Genomic DNA, 11637 nt, shown 5'->3' with positions numbered 1-11637 from the left:
GACTCTGAATTACTTTGGGGGGGGAGGGAAGGGGGGTGGGGAAGGAAAAAAATGAAAGTGAATTACAAAACAAAAAAAAGAAAGAAAACTTTAAGTCAGAGCTGTGCTTTGTTGACCTTTCAGCTTTGGGAGCATCCTCTCTGGAGGAGGAGGAGATCCCTTCTCCTGGAGGAGGCCTTAGAGCAGCTGAGATCTGATGGGGGCTACAGGAGAGCTGGAGAGGGACTTTGTACAAAGGCATTGACAGGACAAAGTGTTACAGCTTCAGCCTGGGAGGAGCACTGAGTGCACCCTCAGCAACTTTGCTGTGGACACCAAGCTGTGAGGTGCTGCTGACAGGCTGGAGGGAAGGGATCCCTCCAGAGGGACCTGGGCAGGCTGGAGGGAAGGGATCCATCCAGAGGGACCTGGGCAGGCTGGAGGGAAGGGATCCATCCAGAGGGACCTGGACAGGCTGGAGGGAAGGGATCCATCCAGAGGGACCTGGGCAGGCTGGAGGGAAGGGATCCATCCAGAGGGACCTGGACAGGCTGGAGGGAAGGGATCCATCCAAAGGGACCTGGGCAGGCTGGAGGGAAGGGATCCATCCAGAGGGACCTGGGCAGGCTGGAGGGAAGGGATCCATCCAGAGGGACCTGGGCAGGCTGCAGAGCTGGGCCCATGACAACCTCCTGAGGTTCAACAAGACCAAGGGCAAGGTCCTGCAGCTGGTTCAGGGCAATGCCAAGCACAGATCCAGGCTGGGCAGGGACTGGCTGGAGAGCAGTCCTGAAGGAAAGGCCTTGGGGGTGCTGGGGGAGGAGAAGCTCAGCAGGAGCCAGCAGTGAGCACCTGCAGCCCAGAGAGCCAAGCAGAGCCTGGGCTGCAGCAAGAGAAGTGTGGCCAGCAGGGCCAGGGAGGGGATTCTCCCCCTCTGCTCCACTCTGCTCAGACCCCACCTGAAGCTCTGGGTCCAGTTCTGGAGCCTCTGTTCCAGGAAGGCTCTGGAGGGGCTGGAAGGTGTCCAGAGAAGGGCCATGAGGATGAGCAGAGGGCTGGAGCTGCTCTGCTCTGGAGACAGCCTGAGAGAGTTGGGGTTGTGCAGGCTGGAGAGGAGAAGGCTCCCAGGAGACCTTCTTGTGGCCTTCCAGGATCTGAAGGGGGCTCCAAGAAAGCTGGGGAGGGACTTTTGAGGGTGTGAGGGAGTGATAGGACTGGGGGGGATGGAGCAAAAGTAGAAGTGGGGAGATTGAGATTGGATGTTAGGAAGAAGTTGTTCCCCATGAGGGTGGTGAGAGCCTGGCAGAGGTTGCCCAGGGAGGTGGTGGAAGCCTCATCCCTGGAGGTTTTTGCAGCCAGGCTGGATGTGGCTGTGAGCAACCTGCTGGAGTGTGAGGTGTCCCTGGCCATGGCAGGGGGGTTGGAACTGGATGAGCCTTGAGGTCCCTTCCAGCCCTGACTGATTCTATGATTCTAAGCTGGATTTAGATTAGACACTAGGAAGAAAGTGTTCCCCATGGGGGTGGTAAGGCACTGGAACAGGTTGCCCAGAGAGGTTGTGGAGGCTCAAAGCCTGGAAGTGTTCAAAGGCAGTTGGATGAGGCCTTGAACAACCTGGTCTGGAAGTCTGTAGGGGCAGGGAGTTGGAACTGGACAGTCTGGAAGGTCTCTTCCACCCCACCCCACCCCCCCGATGGACCTGCAGTACGTAGCAGTGCTGTCTGGAGCTAGTCTGCTGCAGGGTTCTTTGCAGTGACAAGGAAGGATGTGTGCAGCATCTCATGCAGCTCCTCCCCTCCTGAGTGGGTGGTGCTGTCTGTGCTGCTGTGCCCCAGAACGTGCTGAAGTTCACGGAGCAGGAGCACCCTGACTACTACCTGCTGCTGGTCTGCGTCCAGCGCCTGCGCGTCTTCATCTCCCACTACAGCCTCCTCTTCCAATGCAACGAGGACCTGCTCATACAGAAGAGGAAGAAGTTGAAGAAGTAAGCACAGTGCCAGCTGCCCTCTCTCTGTCCCCAGGGGGAGGGAGGTGCGTGGGAAGCCCGGGAGGGAGGGGGAGGGGGGTGACTGCACCGCCGCATCCACCCCGAGCAGGGCAAGGCTGGGGGGGGCTCGCTGCGGGCCCTTGGCCTCCCAGCTGGAGCTGGGTCCTTCTTGATTCCCAGCAGCTCTTCTGAAGCACCACTTGAGGAGCTACCTTCAGGGATGTTTCTATCACAGTCTGTCTTCAAAGAGGTCAGGGGAGGCTTCTGCTTCTCCCACCCTGCTCCCCCAGCAGACTAAGCTAACACGAGGATAGCCTCTCTCAGTCCCTCTGAGCAGAGCAGCCAGATGCTTCCTGGGAACCTCTGGGGCCTTAAAGTGACAGCAAGAGTCTCTTCCCAGCAGGAGAATACCTAAGGACGGAACTGCTTTGGCACATTGTAGCCCTGGGGACTCTCAAAGCTGCTGCCTGAAGCTCTCCTAGGCTGAGACTGAGAGAGGCTATTCCTGGGTTAGCTTAGTCTGCTGGGGGAGCAGGGTGGGAGAAGCAGAAGCCTCCCCTGACCTCTTTGAGACAAACTCTGATGGAAATGACCCTGGAGGTAGCTTCTCAAGTAGTGGTTCAGAAGAGTTGCTTGAAATCAAGAATCTTTACTAAAATCAACCTCTGGTTGCCCTTTCTTCCTCAAGGTGATTCTCTGGAGAAGTAGGACAAGTGGACAGGCTTGTTCTTCCCCATGAGGGTGGTGAGAGCCTGGCAGAGGTTGCCCAGGGAGGTGGTGGAAGCCTCATCCCTAGGAGGTTTTTGCAGCCAGGCTGGATGTGGCTGTGAGCAACCTGCTGGAGTGTGAGGTGTCCCTGGCCATGGCAGGGGGTTGGAACTGGCTGAGCCTTGAGGTCCCTTCCAACCCTGACAGTTCTGTGATTCTATGACAAGACCAAACTTGAGGGGAAGTTTTCCAATACAGAGGGTGGTAAAGGGCTGGGAGAACTGCTGGGGGGGGGACAGCTGTCAGGAAAGGCATTAAGAACATGGCAGAAAGCAAAAAGGCTCTGCTGAGCTGAGGGTCACCCTGTTCAGCATCTTCATCAGTGACACTGATGAGGGGACAGACAGACAGACAGTCTGCTCAGCAGGTTTGCTGATGATACCAAACTGGAGGCTTGGCTGAGACACCTGAAGGCTGTGAGGCCATGCAGAGACTTGGACAGGCTGAGAGCTGGGCAGAGAGGAACCTGCTGAGGTTCAACAGGAGAAGTGCAGAGTCCTGCAGCTGGGAAGGAAGAAGAAACTGCAGCAGGACAGGGTGGGAGGGGATCTGCTGGAGAGCAGCCCCAAGGAGAAGGAGCTGGGAGTGCTGGTGGGCAGCAAGTTCTGCATGGCACAGCAATGTGCCCTGGGGGCCAAGAAGGCCAAGGGGAGCCTGGGCTGCATTCAGAGGAGTGTGGCCAGCAGAGCCAGGGAGGTTCTCCTCCCCCTCTCCTCTGCCCTGCTGAGACCTCCCCTGGAATATTGCATCCAGCTCTGGGCTCCCCAGTTCAGGAGGGACAGGGATCTGCTGGAGAGAGTGCAAGGGAGGGCTGCAAGGATGCTGAAGGGCCTGGAGCACTGCCTGGGGAGGAGAGGCTGAGAGCCCTGGGGGTGTTTAGTGTGGAGAGGAGAAGGCTGAGAGGGATCTGATCAATGTCTCTCAATAGCTGAGGGCTGGGGGTCAGGAGGGAGGGGACAGGGACAGGCTCTGCTCAGTTGTGCCCTGTGACAGGCCAAGGGGCAGTGGATATAAACTGCAGCACAGGAGGTTCCACCTCAACAGGAGGAGGAACTTCTTCCCTGGGAGGGTCCCAGAGGCCTGGAGCAGGCTGCCCAGAGAGGTTGTGGAGTCTCCTTCTCTGGAGCCTTCCCAGCCCTGTCTGGATGTGTTCCTGTGTGCCCTGTGCTGGATTCTCTGGTCCTGCTCTGGCAGGGGGCTTGGACTTGATCATCTCCAGAGGTCCCTTCCACCCTGCTGCTGTGAGTGGGGCAGAGTGGGTGGCAGAGGTTGCTCCCTGGGGCGGGAAGAGGTGACTGGGAACGTTAAGTCCCCTCCCAGCCCCGTTTGCTGCAATGCTACAGTGCTGGTGCTCCTTCCCTTCCCTGTCTCAGCACCACGATGGATTTCTCCTCCCTCAGGTCATCCCTGGTGAAGCTGTACAAAGGTCTCACCTCCCAGTGTGCCAGCCAAGAGGTTTCCCCGACGCCCAGCGCGGCGTCTATCCGGGACAGCGGGATCCACTCCGAGGAGACAATCCAGTCCTTCCCACCAGCACCTTCCTCTGGCACCACCACCCCGTAAGCCTCTTGTCCTGGCTGCCAAAGCAGGCTGCAAGCTGTCACCTCACCCAAAGGATGCCAGGGGCAGCAGGCACCTACAGACAGTCGCTTCCCAGACTGCTCCCAGAGCCATGGATTGCACCGGGGTGGAAGGGAGCCTCCAAGGGCATCTTGCCCAACCCCCCTGCAGGCAGCAGGGACACCTCCAGATGGATCACACCAGGCCACATCCAGTCTCATCTTGAATGGCTCCAGGGCTGGGGCCTCAAGCACAGCCCTGGGCAGCCTGTGCCAGTGTCTCACCACTCTCCTTGGGCACAACTTCCTCCTCAGCTCCAACCTCAAGCTGCCCTGCTCCACTTTCAAAGCCCTGCCCCTGGGCCTAGCACTCCAAGCCCTTCTCAACAGTCCCTCCCCAGCCTGCCTGCAGCTCCCCTGCAGACATTGAAATGCAGCTCTGAGCTCTTCCCTGTGTATGGACAGAGAGAGGAAGGCCTGGGTGCTGTCTGCTGTCCACCACCAGGCTGCTTACAGGCATAAACACCTCACAGCTCTACTCAGGACTGTCTCTCTGCCCAGTGCCTCAAGGAGGAGAGGTGTGTGTGCAGCCCTGGCAGCAGTGTGCAACAGCAGCAGCCTGCAGCTGCTCCCTGCCAGTGTTACAGGAGCCAGGCAACACCACCAGGGCCTCAGACTAGCAACAAAAGCAAAGCACCACTCAGCAGGTCACTGACTGCTGGGGTTGTTAGCACAAGATTCAAGTACAACCAGGCTTAGAAAGACTCCAGACCTGGCAATCTCAGCCCAGAGCTGGCAGTCTTGGCCCATTTGTAGCCTGCTGAGAGGTGCCAGCTGGATGATGAGCAGAGCAGCACAGCAGTGCTGCCTTTCTGCCTGTGGCAGCAGTTTGTGCTCCTGTGCATCCTTACATCACCTGCAACTAACAAGCAGAGTTTGGCTCCACTGTTCCCAGTCCCTCTCAAGTGGCAGTGTTGTCAGATCAGCCCCCAGCCTCCTTCTCACCAGATTACCCAAGCCAGTCTCTCTCCCCTCAAAGGCAGGAGGCTTTCAGGCCCCCATTTCCCTGCTGGAAAGCAGCTACACAGAGTAAGACCTTGGAGTGCTGGTGGGCAGCAAGTTCTGCATGGGACAGCAATGTGCCCTTGTGGCCAAGAGAGCCAATGGGATCCTGGGGGGCAGCAAGGAAAGTGTGGCCAGCAGGGCTGGGGAGGTTCTGCTGCCCCTCTGCTCTGCCCTGCTGAGACCACACCTGGAATGCTGTGTCCAGTTCTGGGCTCCCCAGGTCAAGAGAGACAGAGACCTGCTGGAGAGAGTCCAACAGAGAGCCAGGAGGATGATTTGGGGACTTGAGCATCTCCCCTGTGAAGAGACACTGAGAGCTCTGGGGCTGTTTAGTCAGGGGAGAAGGCTGAGAGGGATCTGATCAGTGAATACCAATAGCTGAGGGTTGGGGGTCAGTGCAGGGAGCCAGGGTCTTTTGGGGGGTGCACAGCAATAAGGCAAGAAACAACAGGGACAAGCTTGAACATAGAAGATTTCAGCTCAACATGAGGAGAAACTTCTTTGGTGTGAGGGTGACAGAGCCCTGGGACAGGCTGCCCAGGGGGGTTGTGGAGTCTCCTTCTCTGGAGCCTTTCCAACCCCACCTGGATGCATTCCTGTGCAGACTGCCCTGGGTGCCCCTGCTCTGGCAGGGGGGTTGGCCTGGATGATCTCCTGAGGTCCCTTCCAGCCTCTGAGATACTGTGAGACTGTGATACTGTGGTGCTGTGATACTGTGGTGCTGTGATCTCAGTAGCCTCAGCTGGCACCTCCCCAGGTTCCCCACATTCAGCCTGCACGAAGAACCCAGCGTGGGCCCTCGTGGGACCCCATCAGGACTGATCAGGAGTGGAGAAAATAACCCTTCATAGAACCACAGAACTGTCAGGGTTGGAAGGGATCTCATGGGCCATCCAGTTCCTGTGTGCCCTGCCCTGGGTGACCCTGCTCTGGCAGGGGGGTTGGACTGGATGATCTCCAGAGGACCCTTCCAGCCCCTGAAGTTCTCTGATTCTGTGATTATTGGTTTTGTTGCTTGGAAAAAAAAATCAAAATAACTCATGAGGGAAAAAAAAAATAATCAAAATAACTCATGGGGGGGAAAGTAAGTTATCTGTAGTGCTTCAGCACTATCTGGTTTTCAAGAGAGGGATTCTGAGGCTGTTGTTTGAGTTCTGCATTACAAAGCCAACTCAGGGTCACAACAGGGCAAAGGCCTTTTAGGGATTCAGTCTACCTGTGGCAACTTCCCCCAAGAGCTGTGAAATCCTCATCCTGGTCTATAGGCTTCAGCAGTGGTCAGGCAAATGCCAATCCTCTCATAGGAGATACTCATTCAAAAGAAGTCTTCCCAAACTATCCAGTCTCGTTTCCAGCTCTGCAGGAAATCATAGAATCACAGAATTGTCAGGGCAGGGACACCTCACACTCCAGCAGGTTGCTCACGGCCACATCCAGCCTGGCTGCAAAAACCTCCAGGGATGAGGCTTCCACCACCTCCCTGGGCAACCTCTGCCAGGCTCTCACCACCCTCATGGGGAACAACTTCTTCCTAACATCCAATCTCAATCTCCCCACTTCTACTTTTGCTCCATTCCCCCCAGTCCTATCACTCCCTCACACCCTCAAAAGTCCCTCCCCAGCTTTCTTGGAGCCCCCTTCAGATCCTGGAAGGCCACCAGAAGGTCTCCTGGGAGCCTTCTCTTCTCTCCAGCCTGCACAACCCCAACTCTCTCAGGCTGGCTCCAGAGCAGAGCAGCTCCAGCCCTCTGCTCATCCTCATGGCCCTTCTCTGGACAGCTGCTGGCTGTGCAGCTCCTGGCACAGCTCAGGCCAGGGTCTGTCATGGCAGCTGCCAAGCTGCCAGCTCCTCTTCACCCTGGCATTGGCTACAACCCCAAGTTCATACTGGGGCTCCTCAGCCCATCTGCTACATGGGGCTGTCCTGTCCCAGACCCACAGCTCTACACCTCCTGCAGCACAAGGCTGCTGCTACCCCACTCTTTTCATTATATCCCCAGAGGACGGCAGTGGGACTTTCATTCATGGAAACAGAGTTTGTGAAGGACCTGCACCTAATACTGCATCCAGTGCAGCACTCCCTGCTGACTGACCTGGAACACAGGGAGGGGAGGAGCTCTCCAAGTGCTCCTGACAGGCTTCTGGGGACAGTCACCCTGCTCAGGAGTCTGCAGCTACTTACCATGTGTGGCTGCAAAGACCATCAGAGCCCAGGGAAATAAGACACAGCCCCTACGTGCCAGCAAGAGGAGTAAGAATGCCAAATGCAGATGCAATGGAGGGAGCTGGGCTGCCTCACCTCAGCTTCTCATGGTGCAGAGGACAGAAGTCACTTAAAGCTGCCAGAGGAGCTCATAAATATCTGAGGTCTGGGTGTCAGGAGGGAGGGGACAGGCTCGGCTCACTCTGTCCTGGGATAGGCCAAGGGGCAATGGATGGAAACTGCAGCACAGGAGGTTCCACCTCAACAGGAGGAGGAACTTCTTCCCTGGGAGGGTCCCAGAGGCCTGGAGCAGGCTGCCCAGAGAGGTTGTGGAGTCTCCTTCTCTGGAGCCTTCCCAGCCCTGTCTGGATGTGTTCCTGTGTGCCCTGTGCTGGATTCTATGGTCCTGCTCTGGCAGGGGGCTTGGACTGGAAGCTCTCCAGAGGTCCCTTCCAACCCCTTACATCCTGTGAGCCTGTGAGTCTGTGACCCTGTGAGCTGTTCTACTGCTGCAGTCTGGCTGCTGCTAACCCCCCCAGGAGGCAGTTTCTAGCTCTGTTGCTCTTCTCCAAGCTACAAAAGTATCTTTTGGCCTCAAAAGCAAGGGAAGGGAGCCAGGGGAGCGAGGCAGAAGGAGGAGGGCTGCTTCTGTCGTTTCTCGTCCAGCCTGTCATATTCCACTTCCTTCTCTTTCTTTCTTTGGTTCGTTTCTGTATTTCCAAGGCATCTGATGCCCCAGGTGAAGAAACCGCAGCCAGCCGTGATGGAGAACATCCAGGCTGTGAAGCCTCCCGACTGGGAAATGGAGAGCAGGAAACACGAGAGGCCGGAGAACATCCTCGGCTCCTCCCAGCTGACGGAGCAGGAGCTGAAGGCTCTGAGCACCCCCCTGCAGTCCATCCCCGAGATGGAGTACGAGGCGCCGCCGGCCGACGCGGTGGGGAACGCCGAGAGAGCCATGCGGAGCTCGGTGGAGCTGCTGCAGGACGCCAGGAACTTCGCCCCGAGCTACGAAGAGTTCGAGTACCCCGGCGAGGTGTTCCCCCTGCCCGGCCCCTACGAAGAGGACACCTTCCAGAACCTCGCCCTCTTTGAGAACTGCTCCCCGGCCTCCTCCGAGTCCAGCCTGGACATCTGCTTCCTCCGGCCGGTCAACTTCACCTCGGAGCCCGAGAGGACGGAGCACGCCCTGCAGCCGCTGCCCAAGAGCTGCACCCCGGTCAGCAGCAGCACCTACAAGCGAGAGATGTTCCACAGCAAGGGCAAGCAGCTGAGCAGGTCGCTGAAGGAGCTGCCGCGCAGCGCCGAGGGGGTCAGCACCAGGCTGTACAGCACCCGCAGCAGCAGCGGCAGCCGCCTGCAGCACAAGCAGGAGAGGAGCCTCCAGCCCCACATGGGCCCCGCCTCAGCCCGCAGCTCCCAGAGGAGCTACTTCCCCCCACAGAGAGGAGCCAGTGAAAAGCAGAGCTTTTTGGAAGTAAGGAGGCTTAAATAGGAGGAGAAAACAAACAAACAAACAAACAAACCCCCAAAAACCAACCCCAAACCCAAGCCAAGCCCAGGCACGTGGTGGTGCAGGAGCAGCAGGAGCAGCAGCAGCAGCAGAAAAAAAAAAGAGCTGAGACACAGAGGCAGGGCAGAACCTGTCAGAATAGCTTCCAAGGCCACACATTCCAAGTCCTCATAGAATCCTTAGGGTTGGAATCTGCATGCATGTGCCCAAGGGAGGGACGAGACAGTTCCTTCTCACACCCCCACCCCCTTCCTCCCTGGCAGGGGCTTGGGGCACACAGCTGGGTGGCAGCTCAAATGCCCTTGAGACAAGGCAGCCCCTGCTGTGTCCCCAGCTTGTTACCCAGCTTCCCCCACCAGCAAAGGCTGCCTCTGGTCAGGGTCACCAGGCTGGTCAGAGTGGACACTGCAGGGTGAGCTGTGTGAGGAGTGCTGGCTGAAGAGAGCCAAGGGACTCAGCATCTGACCCTCAGCTGGTGTAAACTGGCCATGACTTGACCCAGCTGGGCACACTTACACTTGCAGGGCTCTGCTCCCTGGCTCCTCTGGCCTGGACTGCAGACCCACGCTGATGTCTGCCTGCAAACAGGCAGAGCCCAGGGACTGTGTCCCTCAGGCAAGCACCCACAGGGCAGGTGGCACTCCTGGCACCAGGCCTGGGCAGCACTACTCTTCTGTGTAGCCTGCAGTGCCTGTTCAGGGCCAGCTGGGAGCTGGCAGAGGGGAAGATGCTCTTCAGACTTCCCAGGGAGCAGGCAGAGGGTGCTGTGAGCTGTTCAGCTGCTCACATCTCTCAGTGCTGTCTGGAGAAACCCTCTCCTGTTACAAAGAGGGGAGGTGCAGAGGAGGCTGCAGAGGCAGACAGAGATGGGAGGAACGTGCCAACAGCCTGAGCAAAAAGGCAGCAAGGAAACCCCAAAGGAAAAAGAGGAAAAGGCCCAGTGAGGGAGGAAGGTGGTGGATGGCTGAGCAGGAGAAACCAGGCAGGCAGGAGGAGAGCCATGGGGGACATCCCCCTCCCCGCCCCCCCCCCAGAAACAGGCTCCTGTGAGCTCTTTGGCACTGACTTTCACAGAGCTGTGGCCCACAGCAGGGTGCAGAACTGCAGGACACATTCTCCCTCCCTCAGGAGACCACCCTGGCAGTGGTGGCCACAGCTTGGAGAAGAGGGACTTGCCCAGAGCCTCGCTGAGAGGGACTCAGCGCTCTCCTGAAAGGGGGAAAGACCTTTCAGTGGCACACTGCCCCCTGAGATGTGTGTGCTGATGAAGCCTTCTGTCCCACAGACACAAAGCCAGGCAGCAGCAGAGCCAACAGAAGAGTCTCTGACACCATAGCAGCTCGAGAAGCCTGAAGCCTCCCTGCCTTAGGGTAAAGAGAGCTCCTGAGTAAGGAGAGGGTCGGAGGCTCCTTCCACTGCCCATGCTGCTTTGCTCCCTTCTTGGCAAAAGGCAGCTGGTAAGGTCCTCCTGCACAAAGAGCTTGGTGAGGAAGGCTTCAGTTTCCTCTAACAAAGCCTCCCCTTCCACTCCTCTGCCACTGCCTCAGCCTCAGAGCCAGCCACAAGCTCTCTGCAAAGGTACCAGTGCTGCCCAGCCCCAAGTGACCTGCTGCCTCCCGGCCTCACCAGCAGCACCTCCTCACCCAGCAGGTCCCTCCTAGCAGAGAGGCAGAAAGAGAGAGAGAGAGAGAGGGGGACAAAGATGTCAGGTTGCAAATGCTGGTTAAATTGTCTTTTCCCTTTTAGGAGCTCCATGCAGAAGACAACACCAGGTTCTGCCAGAAGGATGACAATGAGCAAACATCCTTCAGCGACCACAACCCGCGGCACGAGCCCAAGGGGGGTTTCCGGAGCTCCTTCCGCAAGCTCTTCAAAAAGAAATAAGCAGCCCCAGAGCAAGGCAGGCCACAGCCCAGCTGCCACAGTGCTTCCCCGGGGCCCTGAGGGTGGAGGCAGACAGCGGGGCCCCAAGATTCCCCCCCCTGACTCGCACACTAGGTGGAGGGGTGGGGAAGACGAGCCTCTCACGACTGCCTTACAGACACGTCCTGCTCTTCCTAGCACAGGGCAGGGCCAGGCTATGGGTTGAAGGGGAGCTCAGCCAGCACAGGCTGGCCAATAAGCACAGGAACCTGCTAGCTTTCCCTTCCCACCCACCCCCCCCAAAATACCTGACCTAACTTTCCTCAGACTCTTGGAAAGCTTTGGCTGAGTCCCACTACCTGCTCCTCTCCGGCACCCCCCGGCGCTGCCCCATTTGCCATACGTCTTCGCTCTTCCCAAAGCAAGCCTGGCCTGATATGGGGCTCCCCCACCTCGCAGTGGTCACCTTTGCAGCCTTGGCTTCCTGGCCAGAAGTCTGAAATTCTCCTATTTCCTCCACATGTGAAAGAAGAAAACCAAACCCCAGCACCAAGCACAAGGACACCACCAACAAGCACAAGGACACCAAACCCCAGCACCAAGCACAAGGACACCACCACCAAACACAAGGACACCACCACCAAACACAAGGACACCAAACCCCAGCACCAAGCACAAGGACACCACCACCAAACACAAG

At 57.8% G+C, this 11637-nt stretch overlaps 1 protein-coding gene across 1 annotated transcript; it reads left to right on the top strand.

Annotated features, from left to right (window-relative positions):
• Positions 1 to 1814: 1814 nt before the first annotated feature.
• Positions 1815 to 10958, top strand: ARHGEF33 (Rho guanine nucleotide exchange factor 33; the record flags this gene model as incomplete). Its single annotated transcript, XM_054399047.1, has 4 exons — positions 1815 to 1963; positions 4135 to 4293; positions 8285 to 9038; positions 10821 to 10958. Coding segments are annotated over 4 exons (1200 nt in total), but the record flags the coding sequence as incomplete, so codon positions are not given.
• Positions 10959 to 11637: the final 679 nt, after the last annotated feature.

The sequence above is a fragment of the Indicator indicator genome, unplaced genomic scaffold, assembly GCF_027791375.1.
Source record: "Indicator indicator isolate 239-I01 unplaced genomic scaffold, UM_Iind_1.1 iindUn_scaffold_325, whole genome shotgun sequence".
Classification (NCBI taxonomy): Eukaryota; Metazoa; Chordata; class Aves; order Piciformes; family Indicatoridae; genus Indicator; species Indicator indicator.
This window is presented reverse-complemented; position numbering and strand designations above follow the sequence as displayed.